This window comes from Ursus maritimus, unplaced genomic scaffold (genome assembly GCF_017311325.1).
Source record: "Ursus maritimus isolate PB19 unplaced genomic scaffold, ASM1731132v1 scaffold_4, whole genome shotgun sequence".
Taxonomy (NCBI): domain Eukaryota; kingdom Metazoa; phylum Chordata; class Mammalia; order Carnivora; family Ursidae; genus Ursus; species Ursus maritimus.
Genome location: NW_024426552.1, coordinates 29512794 through 29532083, shown reverse-complemented (window position 1 = coordinate 29532083; position 19290 = coordinate 29512794). Strand labels below are relative to the sequence as shown.

The 19290-nt window shown below is 36.5% G+C and overlaps 1 protein-coding gene across 1 annotated transcript in view; it reads right to left on the bottom strand.

Moving 5' to 3' along the window:
• Positions 1 to 532: 532 nt before the first annotated feature.
• ROBO2 (roundabout guidance receptor 2) overlaps positions 533 to 19290 on the bottom strand; it is a gene marked incomplete at its 5' end in the record, with an annotated part of 530965 nt that continues 512207 nt past the window's right edge. The window contains 4 exons of the mRNA XM_040621098.1: positions 533 to 2338; positions 4231 to 4431; positions 6610 to 6882; positions 13235 to 13408. Of these exons, the coding sequence (XP_040477032.1) occupies positions 2337 to 2338; positions 4231 to 4431; positions 6610 to 6882; positions 13235 to 13408 (650 nt within the window). The remainder of the gene's footprint in view (positions 2339 to 4230; positions 4432 to 6609; positions 6883 to 13234; positions 13409 to 19290) is intronic.

Here is a 19290-nt window from a genome sequence, read left to right as displayed (position 1 = left end):
GTTATTAGTCACATTAGGGATCAACATCTATGTGTAATAAATGTAATGAATTAAAGCTTTAATCTAAAGTGGGTTACAGAGAAGCATAACGAGGGAACACAAATGAACAAAACTTCGTTTGCTTTTAAATAGAAAGAGCAAAGTAGGGAACTGCATAAATAAAAACCAAATTCCTCACATCCTACAGTTGTGTATAGTATGTAGTCATTCTTCACAGGAACTTTTCATCTTCCCTAGACAATCTGACCCAAAAAATCAAACTGCATTAAAATCCAGGCACTGCTGGTAGAAAGTTGATGAAACATTTAATAAGTGTGCCTCAGATTTCTCTTCAGCCAAGAAATGAGCTACATGGCACCAAGAAGATGTTGGGGCCCGTAAAGAACATTACGTTCCTCCACTCTTGCCTGTGTTGATGCAGTCTCAGGGAACAAAAAAGATTAAAAAATGAATTATGTTATCCCTTTGCTGTAACAATATGATATAGAATTGGTGAGTGAGCTAATAATGCATGGGAGTATGAGTTGTCATTCAAGTGGGTCCCGTATTTTAGAACTGATTCTAATCATTACATTGAACATTTTTCAAAGTACCAACTACTGAACACATCATAGGAAAAACATGGGAAAGTGTAACTAGAAATAGAATTTACAGTTGTGTAGGCAGCACATGGAAAAAATGTCACAAGTGGGAATTTCAGGGAAGTTCTCTTCTACTTGCCTGATTGACTATACACGTACAGTGGCTGACATATACTTCAAAGTCATATTCATTTTGACCATACATGACTGATGTTCAGGAATTTCTTCTTCTCAAAGTCGTGGAAACAAATGAGGCAGGACACTGTTATTAATGTCCACTTAACGAGGTTTGGTTTTATTTAAAAAGTGTATAAACATGCATTTTTCTCCTTTTAAATTTTTCTTTCCAATTTACTCATTCAAAATGGGTCAAACATATTTTAGTTGGTGGCCAATTTCTGAGAATGTACCATAAAAGGTTTATTCCAATAAATCTACTTACTGTGAACTGAACATACTCTGAGCACTGCTGTGTAAGCACTTACAATTTGGCTATACATTTGTGGCATAAACTTCACTTCTTAACCAAATAAAACACAAAATTGTCTATAGACTGCATTATTTTTTCAAAGTCATAAATTTAAGTGATGCAGCTCTATCCTCTAGTGTGTACTGTACATGTATTAGAAAGATGAAACGAGATATTGCAATAGAGTTTTTGCATTTGGAAGCAGCCCGAGTATGTCCTAATAATAAATTGCCTCTTTAACTATTTGCTAGATATTCTGGAGTTCATTTTGTTTGTTTCCTTGGGGAACTTCATATTATATTCTGACTTAATGAGTTGGAGAGATTAATTATGGTAATTCAGAAAATGTTTTTTTAAAAAACTGTAATATAAACACAGCTCTTGTGAAACACCTTAATTTCCTTTTGCTTGTTATAATTCTCAGATGGGTCAATTACAATGACAGGTTAAACTGATTCTACATGTAACCTTAATTTCCTTTTTTTTTCTTTTTCTTTTTTTTTTTAGCAAGCTTAGTACATCTTTGCTACCTGTATATTGTAGTGTCTATTTAGCCTTAAGACTTAAATTTCTTTCTTTGACCCCTGCTTTTTGTCGATAGTAAAAGCCACCCTTCTGCTTTTCATTTTATTGACTCAGTCCCTGATATTCAAAGAAGACTTTGCCAACACCACTGTTCCTTCGCATCTTCCTATTCCTACACCCTAACTGCAAACCATCTAACGTGATTGGTTCCGACCAGTATATCCAGCCTGGCTTACAGTACAGAAACTCCCTTCACATTCAGTCTTGTTCTTCATGTCACGAGGAGTAGAGATTTGTGCTTATCACCAAATAAAATTGCAGTGCAAAATTTAAACATAAAAGTTACACAATTAAAAGTTAATATATGGCGCCACAGCCCTATTAATTCACATAGAGTACAACAGACCAATAAAAACAGACAATAGTATGAACAGAGCTAAAAAGAGTGAGCTTGCATAGCAATGCACAAAAGAAATTATATACAGAGGAAAATCCTTTTCTTCCTGGAGGGCGAGTTTTGTTTTCTTTCTTTTGTATATACTCCTGACAAGAAAGAGTTAAGGTGGGTGGTGTACTTAAGAGAAGAACACAAGTAAAATATCTGTGGGATATGTGTGGCTGTGTGTCTTTACATTGCATTTACAGTTCTTTTAATAGTACATAAATAAAGAAATTGTTCATTGCACTGTTTAGTGTCATCACTTCCATGAGTTCAGACCTGGTGGTCCTTCAGAGCAGCTTTGCACGTCTCCTCTCAGTTACTCTACAAAGAGATAAAAAAATCAGAAATAAGTTTGCATTGCAATTAAGTAGTCTTTTATCTTGCCAGGCACAACAAAAAGCAAAGCAAACAGATAATAAATGAAAATAACATCATCAGATACATTTTGGGAGCGTGTAAAGGGGAAGGGAAAGAAAGAAACATTGTAAAATTTGGAGATTTAAAATCCAGGGAGAGCTATCTTTGCATGTCTCCTGTGAGTTTATAGTTACTCTAAAATAAAAGTCAAGGCAAAATCCAAGTAGTCATGAATCAAGTTAAAAACTAGAAACATATTTTAATAATATTATTTCATGGCATCCCCCAGTCTGTGATGTAAGCGTAATAGTAATGCAATCTTTTAGATCAGGAAGTAGAGAGAGGGGGAAGGTAGTTTACTTGCTCTGGGTTGAGAAGACTGGAACCCAGGGCTGTTACTTCAGCAGTGCTTTTATTTTTTTTTTATTTTTTTTTTTTAAAGATTTTATTTATACATTTGACAGAGATAGAGACAGCCAGTGAGAGAGGGAACACAAGCAGGGGGAGTGGGAGAGGGAGAAGCAGGCTCCCAGCAGAGGAGCCTGACGTGGGGCTCGATCCCAGGACTCCAGGATCACGCCCTGAGCCGAAGGCAGACGCTTAACAACTGAGCCACCCAGGCGCCCCTCAGCAGTGCTTTTAACGTGAATTCAAACAAGCGGCTGAAAATACTCAGCAAGTATAATTCTGACATCGGATAGCAGAATTGGTAAATTTCATGAAAAAAAAATTAACACAAAGAACTCAGTGCTTCTTACTGTGACATACTGTGACATGTTATTTTTCTCTGTTGCCTGGTATTTTATTTTTATAGATTATACTACTGATGCTGGTTCCTTATTCAAAAAGAAATTTATTTATAGAATATGTTATTATAATCAAAGTATTTCAAATTAACTAAAATCAAAGACGACTTCACAAGGTCGACTGCCTAAATTTAAAAAAAATAAGTAAATGAAGAGCAACTAGGGAATGAGGAGTTCCTGAGGTTCTTTAGAAAGCAGAGAAAACTACAAAGTGGACTATATTTAATTAACTTATAAATATTAAGATTAATTGCCTAAATATAGGTAATTTTCGTATAGGGTAAATCAGACTTGAGATAGAAGAAACATTCATTTAATAGATGGCTGTAAATAGTAATGGTCTACCTTATGACTGAAACTGCTCAAAATCATAATCGATTTTTTTCTCATAGCAAAGCAAGATTGCTACTCTTCTGAAATTTGTTCATTGTACCAATATTATTGATGAGATTCAGGACATGCTACCCCAAAATATGACACCTTGGTATACTGAATATCCAAAGCTGAAGGAGTCTGGGAAACCAACAGAGGCAGGAAGGTCGCTCTGATCTCCCTCCTTCCCCCTCGCTCTTCTTCTCTGAAATAAGTCATAAATTCCCACGTGAAAGTTACCCTCCCTCTATAAGAGGAAGGAAGACATTCTTTTTCCCAGACACAGGCAGTTATGGGGCCGAGAAATCTGTGCAAACAAACCTTGTTAAACTAACCCTTATCTTTCTAGTTACTTCTTTACCATTGACTACTCCCCTACCCAAGCTCCTCGGTCTCATAAAATCTTCACAAATTTATTGTTTCTTTGCCTAAAAGATATAAAAGCTTTCTGCTCTGGTCACTTCTTTGGGTCTTCATGCTCTTCTGAAGTCACCCATGGACATGTAAAAATTCAATATAATTTGTGGCTTTTCTCTTGTTAATCTGTCTTGATCAGTTTAAATTTCAGACCCAGCGGGGGACCCTGAGAGGGTCAAGGAAACTTTTTCGTCCCCTACATTATTAATCCACTATTCATTCTGAGTCACCAGAGCCTTTTAAGTGTCCCAAAGCACTTACATAATTCACCTGTAAACTGTCCTTGACTATTTGAGCCCATATATCCTATGTCGAGAAGGTCGCTGGCATTGCGCTGGTGACTTCCCCTCAACGCCTCGGCTTTCCTCGGTCCAGTGGATCCTTTCGAAGAAGCTGTTCCTGATGAGCTGTGACCTCCTGGAGATGGGAAACTGGGCTTGCTGTAGGGCACCAATGTCTCCTCTGAAAAAGAAACACAAGGTGCTAAGCTGGACAGCAACATGGAGGTGAAATAAACTTTAAATTTTAAGCTCAAGATGGGGTATTTTACCATTTCACTGTTAAGTAAAATTAAAAATAAGAGGTTTAATAAGCCCGAATATTAAAAAAAAAATTTCCCTGTGCAGACAACACTGCAGATAATAGGAACTGAAACAGGATTAAATTAAAAGAAATATGGGGAGGGGACACCTGGATGGCTCAGTCTATTAAGGATCTGCTTTCTGCTCATGTCATGATCTCAGGGTCCTGGGATGGAGCCCCGTGTTGGGTTCCCTGCTCAGCAGGGAGTCTGCTTCTCCCTCTCACTCTGCTCCTCCCCCCTTGTTCATCCTCTCTCTCTCTCAAATAAATAAATAAAATCTTTAAAAAAAATCAGGGGATAAAAATGCAATATTATATACTCATTTGCAAAATTTAAACTCATTAATAAAAGGGAGCCACATACAATGAACCATAGTGTTTAACAAAAGCATTTTTTAGTATAATTTTTGGAGTTCAGTGAGGCTCCCATTATATTTTTCAATTAAGACTGAAGAAACATGATTTTTGCTTCACTTTAAATTGTAGAAACATTTTCTCAATCAATTTAGATAAAGAACTATATATTAGTTGAAATAAGCTTCCTAAATGTTTGTTGTTTCTGGGGATAGAAACACATTATTTTAAAGATTGTGTATTTCCTTAAAAGAAAAAGAGAAATACACATTTTCATAAATAAATAATAATAATAAATGAAAACATATTTTATGTATGCACTCTCTACAAATAACACAATGTGTATTATTAAGTACCTAATATTCTGAAACATTTTTTTCTTTCTTTCTTTCCTTCTTTCTTCTTCTTTCTCTCTCTCTACCTTTTCTGTTTTTTTTCTTTCTTTCTAGGTATGGGCTATTATTACTGTGATGAGTATTCCTCTCCTTGGATGGTCTTTATGAAATCTGAAGGATCACATGATTTTTCTCTTACAGCCTGAATGATGTAAACTTCCTAAATGTTTCACTAAATCTAGGTATTAAAACTGACATATTTTGGATCTTGTATATATTACATTTTCTAAAAGCTTAACCACCACGTTGTGACATCGTATAATTATTGAAAATGCATGGGTAGTGGACATATCTACAAAAGATTGAGTCCAAATTAAAAAAATAAATGTGTAAAGAAATTCTCAAATGTTGTTGTGTATTTGCGTATATGTTTTAATACTCAATGAAAATGAATCCTGATATGAGAAGAAATGTTCCAGAAAATATATTTCTATAATAGGCCCTAACAGCCACTAACCCTTCCAAAAAAGAAATCCAACCACAAACAATGACATTTATTTTGTGACAGTTCCAGGAAGCTTGATTTATAAACAAGAATATTTCCCAATGAAGTATTCACAATCACCTAAATTTAACCAGTTGGAGAAAGCGCAGGCCCAGCGTAACCTTTTCTATCCTGAGATATTTACACACATTCTTGTGCAACTTTGTTATTTCAGTGAATTCAAAGATTTGACTGAAGTGAGTTTTCCTTTCAAAATGACTGGTTACTTCAGTCAAAATGAAACTGGTTGAAGGCAGGGATTAAATTGGCACTAAGATGGGAGCGCCTGGGTGGCTCAGTCGTTAAGCGGCTGCCTTCGGCTCAGGGCGTGATCCCAGCGTTCTGGGATCGAGCCCCACATCAGGCTCCTCCACTATGAGCCTGCTTCTTCCTCTCCCACTCCCCCTGCTTGTGTTCCCTCTCTCGCTGGCTGTCTCTCTCTCTGTCAAATAAATAAATAAAATCTTTAAAAAATAAATAAATAAATAAAAAATAAATTGGCACTAAGATGAAATTTAGAAGTCTTAAAAGCATTTCAATATAAACATTAAAAGGCAAAAAATCAAATTGTCTCCTGAACAATGCAGGTGAAGCCTGGAGGTCTCTCGAGCTCAAAGACCCCTATGGAGAGGTTAACTTGAGGAACATCCCCATGGGAATCAGCCTTAAGGTGTGGGTTGGTGAACTCGGCTGAGGAATCCTAACTTTTCAGTGATTCAAGGCAAACTTTTTTCAGAGGCGCTTAAATAACTGCCATTTCTAAAACACCTGGTAGGAAAACAAAAGGTAAGAGTCCACACTTTCTTGGGACTGTGCAGAACACACCTGGTCCAACACTTTGTTTGTGTAGGGCTTTCCATATATCTTCTTGGCGTTCTGTGGAGTTTATCCATTCTTGGGTTTGTCGCTGCCACTCTAGGGACGTTCTAGATGGACAATCCAATGAGCTCTTTGTGTCTTCTAAGTTGGATGCTGGTGGTGCCTCCAGAGAGCTTCCTTTTCTCTCTGTTGAGTTTTCCACGTTACCAGCATGCTGGCTCGGGCCTATTTGCTGCCTTAAACCCTGACCTGGAGGGGGATCTGGTGGTGGTGGAAGATCTAAAAATTGTGAATAATATTTAGAATGGACTAAAATTTAATGAAAAATACAGGTTTTAATTCAAGATGAAGAAAAAAAACCGTGCCCTCTTAAAAGTCTCACTCATGCAAAAGAAATTTGGGGGGGCGGGGGGGGGCAAAGTTCAGTTATTTCTATCTAAAATGTATATTATTGAACTCTTTGCTATCTTTGGATCACAGTGCCTTTGAAACAAAATCAACTGATTTCAACTATTATATGTGGAACGTGTTTTCAACTGCACATTGAGGCTAATGTTCAAGGTATAAAAGGCAATTTATGTGTTCTCCATATTTTCTCCATTGTCCACCCCCACCTCCCCAAAGTAGAAATATCATGACACAAAATGACTAGACATTCTAGCAGCTGTGTTAATAAAGGTCCCAGGAGGAATAAAAGCTGTCCTGCCAATCTCCATAGGAAATGTTGCCCTCGGGAAATTAAGAACTATATGCCGTATCATATGCAACATATGACTGCTTTACCCATGTATGTGGTACATTTAGCAACAGTCAAAGGGTTAAGCTAACATTTATTAAATGCAATTAACATTCTGCCTGACAACCAATTCTGGCTGTTCGTTTCATGAGTTAGCTAATGAGTTACAACTAATACATTATAATCTTCCAATGTATTAATTTTAATAAGTAATAACCAATGTTCAGAGTACAGATAGAATATGCTTCATGGTGCTAGAATAGACAAGGCATCATAAAAATTTGAGATGTGGTAGAATAGATAACTTTGCAAAAAAGCTCTTTAAATTAAATATAAGATATGAAAAAATCAAAAGTACAAATGTGCAGCTAATTTTTCATTTTCCTTTCAGTAGCTGTTCGGATCGTGACACCTTTGTATTTTGATTGTCTTCAACTGGGATCTTAGTCTCTTCTTTCATCTTTCTTTAAGTATTCTACTAGTTCTATTATATGACTTGTACCATTACACTAGTTCTAAAATCACTTTGTTGAAGATTATGAAATCTGAACATTCTAAACATTCTTTTGGATTACCTTCTAATTTTTCTGGCATACTACTGTGAACTTCTCTGTTCATTTTTAGAATACCAGTGATTACATTATTTGCTCATAAAATCACATATCATATGCACTACATACTTATATTATTAATAGAGGCTGTTGCACGTAATATTAGTCCATTATTTCCCACGCCATTGTTGTATTTGTGCTCTTATTTCTAATAATAACTGTTTGCGAAATTTGAAAGGAAAAAGCATAAATTTCTTGTGAGCAAAAGATAGCTTCCTTAAGGAAGGCTAAGTTGTTCTTTTTAAAGACTTTGTTAAGAAGCTTTATACTCTCTCTTAATGAGAAAAATGAAATTGTCCTCCATTGAATTGACAATAATACTCTCCTTTGCATCTGCTTTGGGAGGTCCCACGCTGAAGCAGCATTCCCAGTTCTTATGTATGTCCTCTTGTTAGATTATGAATTACTAATTATTGAAAGGAACAGTGTTTCCATCTGGGAGAATAAAGTTGCATTTGGAACATTTCTTCCAAAATGAAGAGCTAATCCAGTATCTGTTTATAGAATAATCCACCAATGAGTTTAGTGTTTCCTTTATATTCAATGCTGACTTCCTTCAGTTTGCATTATTATAAATGCAAAGTAATTATTTCATTTGAGTGTTTGGACTTAAGACTGCCAGTCATGGGGAGAGGCAGAAATTATTATATTTGCTTTCAATATAACATATATGGTCATTGATTTTTATTCTCCATCAAAGCATCTTCATTTTTAAAATGACCAAAATGGCACCTGCTTATGCTAGCCAAAATTCAGATTACTATTTAATTTAACCTGAAATTATATGGCTACATAATTAAGTAATATACTTGGAGTGTGTGTATTCTAAGAAGAAAGTACATGGCATGCACATCGAAATAAACAGGGAAAAGGATGGGATTAAGGATGACTGTGTCCAAACTAAAAGTATGTAATTAAATATGTTTACTTAAATGTATTATTCCTTTCCATGTTGATTCATTTCAACTAAATCAATTCACTACAGAGTCGGCCTCTGGCCTATGAGGATTTCCTATTGTCAGGCATACAACAGTCCAATGAAGTATGTGCCATTATTATCCTCTTTCTCAGGGTAAAAAAGAAGAAGAAGAAGAAGAAGAAGAAGAAGAAGAAGAAGAAGAAGAAGAAGAAGAAGAAGAAAGAAGAAGAAGAAGAAAGGAGAAGGAGAAGGAGAAGGAGAAGGAGAAGGAGAAGGAGAAGGAGAAGGAGAAGAAAGGAAAAAGAAATGGAATACCTCCAGCTAGGAGCTCTCCTTCCATGAACTCCAGGCTCACGTGACTAAATCCATACTGAGGAGTTCAACCTAGATGTTTAGATGCATCTAAAATATCATATATCAGAACTGAGTTCTGGACCTTCCTCTACACAATATGCTTCTTCTGTAGTGTTCATCACCTCACTTGGTAGCAACTGCATTCTACAAGTTGACCAAAACTTTGGAGTAATCTTTGAATTCCTTGCTTTATAGCCTGTGTTCATTTCATGAACAAATCCTGTGGGCTCTGTCAAGCTACAGCCAGAATTCAATCTTTCTCATTGCTTCCACTGATTCCAACTCGGGAGGAACCTCTCACATCCCTTCCCTATATGACTTCTACAGCTTCTTACGTGGTTTCTGTGCTTCCACACAGAAGCACATTTAGTCTATCTTGACATAACAGCTAGAGTGGCTTTTTTAAAAATAGAAGCATAAGTAAGATCATGTTACTCCTTCGCCTTACACACACACACACACACACACACACACACACACACACACACACATTGTTTTCCATTCAAAGTAAGAGCCAATGTCCTTACAGAAGATTGAGGCCCTACAAACACTGGCCCTCACTTACTTGCCTAACTTCATTTTCTATTTTGTTGCTCTTTCTGCCTCAGTCACATTCCTTCTCTTACTTTTCAGCAAATAAGCTTCAGGCTTCCACTTGCTATTCTCATGTCCTGGAATGACCTTTTCCCAATATCAGCATTGCTCTTTCCCTTTTAATCTTCCAGTCCTCTCTACTGTCATCTTCTTGGTCAAGCTTTCCCTGAGACTCTACTTAAAAAAGTCACCTCCACCCCCCCACTCTGGTATTTCTCAACTCACTTCCTATGTTTTTGTCTCCATGACACTTGGCTTTTATTTTCCCTTACATATTTATGTTGGCCTTTATCTTCCCTCAGTAAAATGTAAGCTCCGGAAAGGCAGGGAATTTTGCCTGTTGGTTTCCAGACTATCCTTGGGTACAGGAATGAATAGATTAATGAATAAAGAAATTTGCTTAATGGTACAAGCTAGTTTGCAGCAGAGCTAGTTTGTGGCCAAGCTAGTTTGTGGCAGAGGAAAGAGTCTAACCAGGACATTAGGAATGAGGGGAGAACAGACTGGAAGGAGATGATCTTGGGAAAAAAGGTTGACAGATAGAAAGCTACTTTCTCTGCCTTCTTTCTTCAGCATTTGTCAATATATTGGTTTTAAAGGTGTTCTTTAGCTTATGCAAATGGAATGGAAGATTTGGATCGAGAAACACCTGCGTAGGAGAGTCTTTATTCAAGGGAGAAGACGCCTCCTTGATGTGTGCTGGGTTTTGCATTGCCTTTGAGACAAAGACTGATGTTTTCCAGCATTCCCAACTCTTCTTAGTAGACACAAGAAAATATTACGTTTCCACTCCAGTCTTTGGCATGATGTCATGTGCCAGTGCTCTTGTCAAGGAAATGAGAAGGGATATGTGTCACTTGCAGGCCTGACTATAGAACCTCCCAAGGGATCACTCAGATTTTGTCTTCCCCTCAGTCAGAAGCCATAAATGTCTCACTTTAAAAATAATGGTATCTCAATATTGGAGAAGCGTACATCCTTACATTACTACTTAGAGGACAGCCACCTGACCTTTATAAATTGTTGTGTCTACAAGCAACAAACTTGCCGTACTAAGTCACTGAGGGATAGAAGTCATTGGTATAGCTGCTGGCAATAATTACCTGATTAATTTACTCACCAAACATAATTTTTAAACTTATAAAGCAAAAGTTTTAGTGTCAAAATATTTATACACTAAGTGCTACTAAACAGTAACCTTCCCTAAAAGAACAGTTCAATTTTACATACAAATACTATAAAATTATTACTGACGCATGGATTCACACCAATATAAATCTAGGACACATACATTTACTATAAAATAACATCCTTAAGGATAATCTATAGAGTGCCATCCATAATAAATGTCCTCATGTTATAACTAGAATATCACTGGATCATAAACTTGGGAAGACGTGGGAGCCAAAATTTCCCTTGCAATATCACTACTTTCAAAATATATCTACTAACAGCACAACCTTTTGAAATGCTGCCAAATTTAAGAGTGAGGGACCTGTTTGTTGTTTAGAAAGATAAGCAATATACTGATCATGCTTTAAACTAGGAGGTAGCTTGCTTTAACCAGACATTCTGAAAAAACTTGCAAGAAAAGTATTTTAGGAAGAAAAGGAGCACTCTCTATTTTGTTGGCTTATATTTTTTATCTTCCACATATTCTCAATATAATCTTCAAACATTTCGGAAAAAAAATTTTTTCTTTTCTCTTTCCACAACATTCATAGCAGGAAAACTATGTAAAATTATGAATTCTGAGATTTATAACTACCATATCAATGGGAGTGGTCCCTTTTATCTAGAGGGAAGAAGATCAACACTATTGACTGTTTAAGGTACTCAACTAATCTTCAGATCATCTGAGGCAGAAAGGCTGTGGTGAGCATTTTTTTCACCACAGCATATTCGTTTATAAAGGAATCAAAATCTTGAGTGCACCCTGACCCTCAAATTCCACAGAAACACTTCCCAGTGAAAACAAGGTAACGGGAAAGATAAGTAAGCTCGAAAGCTTTTAGAACAAGTTATGGTTGACTTTTAAAGTCTGCCTTGCATTATAAAATGACAAAAGAAAGCACAAAGATGGCTGCCAGATACAGACCCTTCCCCCCAAACCAATAAAGAGTAAGTACTTCTTTCCCAACTAGGCCTCCTTCTGTCCCATAATGATAAGTCAAAGAGACTGAAATGAATGCGAAGGACTCCATCATAGCTTCTCAAAGCGGACTGAACATTAGATTCTTTCGTGGAGCTTTAAAAATACCCATAATTGGTTTTCACCCAGAACAATTAAATCACAGTCCCCAGGGTATAATTTGAGAGCTCCCTCGATGGTTCTAATGTGCGGCTTAGCTAGGTTCATCCTTTTGGTGTTCAGTAAGACGAACTCAGGATAAAGTTTGTGTGCCTATAGGCGATAGTGCTGAGAAGGGGGAAGAAATGTACCTCTGGGTTAGGCATTAGACTAGGCTCTTGACATAAATCATAAATATTACTTAGAATAAAACATCTAGACAAATATTTATATTCCTATTTTTAAATATATGAGAGTTAAGTTGAACATATGGGAAATAAATCCTGCTTTATAGAGATAAACTACTCTTTATTGAACAAGGACAAGTCCCAGTAACATTGTGCTTCCTGAAACCAGCAGTGTTTAAGCAAATACTCAAAGACCGAATGCTATACGTAAATAAAAGAATTGAAATAGATCAGCAAACTATGGTCCATGGGCCAAATTCAGCCACTGCTTGTTTATCAATAAAGTTTTATTGGAAATCAGTCACACCCATTCCTGTTTGTTTTTGTTTTCTCTATAGCTACACTCACACTACAGTGGCAGTGTTGAGTGTTTGTGAGAGAGACTGTATGTCCAGGGAAAGCCAAAAATATTTACTATTTGGACTTTTACAGAAAAGTTTGCTGACCCACCCACCAGATGATCTGTAGTATACTTTTAGCCCTGAAATTCATGAAACTAAAAAAATTGCAAAATTACAAATCGCTTCATGGTCCTTTTCAAAAGTGAAATACCATGTAGGCTATCTTAATTTGATGTCAGAAATGTCCCAAATTTAATATCAGAAATGCATGGTAAGTGCACATGCTACCATGTTTTCTTTCCTAACCTCAAAGGAGAATGTTCAATAAAAAGCATTAATGGAAAATGCCAGAATGGCAGCAAGGTCAACACTAAAAAGTGGTATGGCATACATTTCTCGGGGCTTGGTAATACAGAAATAATTCCAGATCGTTAGAAAAGACGGTGTTTTGTTTGAACAAGACCATATTGCTAGGTTTTCTGCCTTGTTATGTAATGAGGCAATGCCTAATCTACCATAGCTACTTTAGTCTAAGTTAATGATTTGCACAGAGCACATGTCGTCAGTGAGGAGACAAGAGAGGAGGAAACAAACCTACCATCTGTCATTCCTTCCCTCCGATGAGGCAAGGCTGGTTGTTGGTCCATTCGCCCTCCCTTGTGTTTTTTAGTGGGCCGAGGCCTCTGACTTTGACTCAGGGCTGCACTGGTATTACTGTCAGTAGAAAATGGGCTGGTTGGTCGAGGTCTTTGAGAGGAGGTAAAAGCTTTGCCTAAAAAGAAAACAAAGGGAATGGGGTATAGAGAATGTTATAAGGCAGTGATTCTGCCTGTTTTGTATTTCTGCTCTTACTTAGCCTAACATCTAAACTTGCCTAGAGATGCCATTTGAAGATCTCAAATTCTGGTGCATCTCCATTAAAAAATATGCCTTGTTGCATTTATTTTATCCAATTTTTAGTAACCAACATACTGTCCACTGAAAAAATTCAAACAAATGAATATAAAACAAATCCACCAACCAAAAACTTGATATTACTTGATTATATTTTTATTTAACCTTGACAATCTTAGTGATATTTTCATGGATAAAGGCAAATTCATGCTGCTTTTACTTCTTAAAATTAAAGAAGTTACTTCTGAAATGAATTACATACTTGTCTTATTTGTTTAATCAAATTTTATCCTTGGAATCTTACAAACTCTCTTTGAGCACAGAAAAAGGTCCTGAAGTAATTGCATTTGAAAAATGTACATGAAAGTTCTGCTCAGAGACATATATTAAACTGACCTTACCAACCTATACAAATACACAATGAATTTTACCTCTTCTACAGAAACTCAATAACATTAGTGTAGAGTATAGGATAGATAGCAGGTTACCTTCACCTTGCATATCCAAAGTGCAATAGGTAATTTCTGATGAATAGTATTGTATCTGAGCAGACTCCAAATTCTCATTGAAAAATGAAATTGTGTTATGTCCTTTTCTTGAGGTTTAGTACATATGCAGGGAAATTTATTTTGTGAAAAGGGTAGCTCATAAATGTTCAACATCTTATGATTTTAATATAATGTTTATTATGGTAAGTAAGGGTTGTTTTATGTGCATGTATTTATTCTCTTGTGCATGTTTTCATTTCACACAAAATTATTGTATGTAGTTACATTTTCTTAAGTCAATGTGACATGATATTGCTTAATGCTTTATTAGCTATTAGCATACATGCAAGAAATGCACCTATGCCTTCTAATTTATTAGTTTCCTTGCACTTTCTCACTGCTGTGCTTATAGCTATGCCACAAAAAGCACTCAGGCAACATAAAGTTTCTGACTTACGCCTTATAAAGCAAGAAAATTCAAATAACGGTTATATTACAACATATTTTAGTTCGGATGCTATATGAAAAATAAACCTCTGCAATGCTTGGAAAATTTTTTTTATATCGCTTGAAGATTCCTAATGCATACTCAAAAGGAATACTGATGGTATAATTCAAAGAAAATTTCCAAAACTCCTTTTTATCACCTGAGAGTTTAGTAAAGGGTCAAAATCGTTTTTCTTCGCTTTACTAGTTGAATACTATTAAGATTTCAAAAATGCGTTTAAAGCTTCATTAGTTTGTTTTGTAGGGTAGCTCCGTTTAATTTGCATATTAAAACCTTCTTATAAGTGCATTTAAGAAGCACAGTCATATAATAGCATGGATCATGCCAAGGTTATTTTGTTTCGGTAAAACAAACAAACACAAATTACTGATCTATTATTAGAATGAATCTCACTTTTGGGGAAAAGAATCAGATACACGAAAAATTATTTAATTGGTACTCAAATGTTCTCAGACACCCAAATTAGATTATGCCGAAGAGCAATACACATGTAGTCATCATTTTATTCAAGTTGCAAATGCAGTGGGTGTATCTTTAATTAGCATCCTTTAAAACAACTAATAAATTATTAGGTTAACATTTTAACAGCCAAACAATTAATAAGACCATCAGCCATTTGAACTGTTAGACTGACAGCCTTAGACCCATTCACCCCATGCTGAGGAAGCCTTCCCAGAAAATGCATTTGCAGAAAGAAATGGGGCAAAGGAAAGTAATGGAGATAAAAGCTGAATAATTTTCATCACTGGGCACATTATTGATTGTGTGAGAATTTTGCAAAGTGTGAGTTATTGCAAATTTAATGGCAATCTCAGTTGCAGCTTGGTTGTAATATGAAAAGGAAGCATATTCTGATTAATCAGCAGAGCCACGAAGGGAAAGGGAAAAAACAGAGAGAAGGTGGTGAGTAGGACCTCTTCTTGGCTCTGCAAAAGCAGCATCAGAAGAAAGTTCTGGTAATAGAGGATCCGAACTGTGGTCATGCATCTTACAGAAAGCCCTGCAGTCAGACTCACTCAGGAGAAAGAACAGGAGAAAAAACAGTACAGTGTCTAAAGGACGAGATTCTCTCATGCAAAGAGCGTTGACTCAGAGTCTACCAACCTGTTCTCGTAAGGCTGGTTCCATCCAGCCTAAAACCAGCTTTATCTGCTGCTGCCACCAGTGCTTGCGCAAAGCTGCCGCTGGCAAGGATGGAGCCATGTGAAGAGCTACCTACACTAGATCTACGACTAGAAAAGCTACGATCCTCGTCAGATGCAGAGCCCCATCCATTTACCATTGAACCTAAAAACAAATGTAGTTGTCTAGTGAGTTTATATACTGGAGAGCCCATCTCCTTGCACACACTCTACTAAGGAACAGGTGGGCTGCCTCAACTCCTCACTCCTCCTTGAGGCACGTCTGCTTTCCTCCTGACTTCTGCAGCCACATGCAAGCATCCTCCAGGGTTTAAACACTCCTAGTGCCGAAGAATGAATCTCATTTAAAACCTGTACCTGTTTGCAACACATAAGCACAACATGTTTTGTATGGTTCCGTTCTTACATTGTTCAAATTGAAATTCTCTGAAAGAGAATTGCTAGGTACACTTTAAGTCCTCCAATTCAGAGAAGAACACTTTTACTGAAATAAATTATAGTGTAAGAGCGTGAATATGTATTTTGAATTTAATGCAGACTCAAACGGTAATTTCCCTTCGATATACCCTGGTATACTGTAGAAGTGCTAGAATCATTTCAAGATTTTAAAATACAAGTTGAAATAATCAGGAAATATAACAACAAACACTATAAACAAAAAAGGATAAATAGTATCAGAGCATATAGACTTAGAACAAAAGAAAAAATGCATCTTTAAAAATTTCTATTAATTTCAAAGCTCAGGATGCTTTCTTTGCCTCTTAGTTGTTTTAAGAACTCCCATTTTCTCTTTACTACTGATCTTTGTTTTAGAAAATTAACCATCATGAAGGATATAACTGGCATTAATATGGATTTTTCTGCAAAACGCAACATGGCAATAGAGGAAAAGAATTGCGCTTTTATGTGTGAAGAGCTGCAAAATATGAAGATATTGAGAAATACTTTTACTCTTAATTTTCAGCAAGTCATTTACAAGTTTAGATTTTTTTCTTAGACCAAGGCACACGGAAACCTAAATCTATTACTTAATACAATTAATATCACAATATTTATTTAAGTTGTGTACGTTAATTTATGACACAACAAAGTGTCAAGTGTAGCTTAGCCTAACTTTTTAAAAAAGAGAGGCAAAAAAAATATTTATAAGAAGCTCATTTATGCTTTCTACATCAACCAATTACATATTCATAAAAAAGAGATTAAAATCAAGTGCCATAGATTTTTCCCCCTTTTCTCCAGTGTTGAAGAGACAACAATATATTAGGAGTATTGCTGTGATGCAGTATTTGTATTTTTAGTTGAGGTGCCAAGATACAATCACACGGGTTCATGCATTTTCAAGAGAGAGAAAACAGAAACCAAAGGGGTTAGAAGAATCTGAGAAGTTAAAAGGGTGTTAAGTGTAGCAGAGAAAGATAGAGTTTTGATTCTATTTGTCAAAAGCACCGAGATACACTTTTTACTTTCCAAACAAATTCCCGACACGGGGCACTGCAAGCAAGCCCAGATAACGGCAGCAACTGAGCCTCCTCTGAGAGAACCATTTCTGAGTTAAATAATCACAAGTCAAGGACCAACAGCCCAAAACGAAAGGAGAAATGATGCAATGGGCTCTGCAATATAATGCTACAGCAGATAAGAAAAAAATCAAAGTGATTCAGTCAGTGATCCCGGAGAATATGAAACCCTAGAACTGAGGATAGGTTTGAAATCTGTGAAAGCTCTGTCCTGGTCCCTTCTGGGTACCGTTTTCTGTTTTTCTAAATGTCTGCTGAGCATCTGCAACTAAATCTATGTCATACTCTCTGAAATCCCCTCTCGGAACAAGCATCTCCTTTGCTCCATCTCCAGTTACATGCTTAGGCACCTCCTGATTGCCTTCTGGTCCCTTCTGTCTTCCTCATTGTCATCTGAATTATTTCCCTCATTTATCACGAATTTTGTTCCTCCATTCAAAACATTACCCAGTTTGCTAGTGCCACATCCAGATACCAAGTGAAGAATTTGAGATCCTTCGCTATCTGGCCCAGCCTACCTTTCCAGCCCTATACCCTCTTCTAGCCTGTGTAGTCCCACTGCCTGACCCACATACATAGCACTACCTCTGGTCCTTTTGACACACCTCTGGCTTGTCACTAACTCTACTGACCACCGCCAAACTTGAAAGTCCAAATCAATATCCCTTTCATCACCCTGATTCCACCTCACCTTTAACTCTGTCTTAGGAAGAATCAATTTCTTTACTTCTTGTGTTTTTCAAACAGTATGCATACAGTAGCCTATCAGGTCTCTACAAACTACAGTTTGTTGCATATAAATGTTTCTTCTGGACAGTGGAACTGTCTGGATATTAGGGACTCCACTCATTTTCATATTTCTTCTATGGGGGCTTTGCCCAGTAGAAATTCAACAAACATCAGGCATGTTGAATTAAATATCTTCAGTGTTCTCATTATTCACCATAAATACTATATGTAATTCTATCCCATGTGCCATTTCCTAGCAATGAACTTATTTTATTTACAGAGAAAAATATACTCATAAGAACTTGTAGAAAATGTATTAAGTAAAGAATATAATGTCAGTCAACTCTTGCTGATAACCAGGACAATAGGAAAAGAAGTGAGTTATTACCCAAAAGGGAAAACTAAAAAATTAATTAATATACATATCTTAGCTATGCTTTGGTACACTTGAAAATTAACATTTGTCAATATCTAATTCAAGAAAATAATGTTATATGAAGTGGCGATTTGATTTTTTTCCCCCTGAATTCTCCACCCACACTCAACCATCTATTTTAATGTACTTTGCCCATTTTTGTTTGTTTTAATTCTCTTTTCTCCACTATAACCAGCCAAGAAATAATTGGGTCTTTTTTTTTTTTTTTTCCTGTTCAAGTTGGCTAGCTGTGTGGTTCGAGCTTCAGGATTTATCATTTTGACAAATACAGTCTCTGAACCTGAAAAAGTAGGAAAAATCTTATGCCACAGCAGTGTCACTAAAGAAATGCCACTCAGTGACATCTCTTAACAGAGTTAGCTTTAAAAAAAAAAAAAAAAAGGTTAGGTTTTTTCAAAAACACCCTTTCTACCTCCTGTGGTAGTGAGTCCTTCACATGCAGATTTCAACTTACAAGTTTGCCAGCCCCTAAACACATGCTACTTCCCAGCCTTTGTGTCTTTGCTCTGACTATCTCCATTGTTAATGCTCCTTGCCAAGACCTCAGAAATCTCAGTTATTCATGAAGGTTTCTTTGGTGCTTTCTTTTTTCTTTCCATGAGAAGAGGAAGTAGCATGGAAGACAAGGCCTCAAATAGGTTTTGATCAATATAGAAAGAAATGTTTTCTTTGCTACTCTAAGAGCTAAGAAACTAGATAGATGACTTCAAAGTTGAAGAGACACATGCTATACAGGTTTGGCCTCGGTGGGCAACAGGAAGCCTCATTACCCCAAGCAAAAGAGAGGCAAGTGCCGTCGGGGTTTAGTATAGTTGAGTTCACCTTCAAAATGGAGGGCAAGAAGGAGACAAAAAAAAGAAGGCAATAAAATTTCTTTCCTCTTTGTCCCTCACTCTTTGTCTTTGATAGCCACTCATCTATATTTAAGTATGATCTA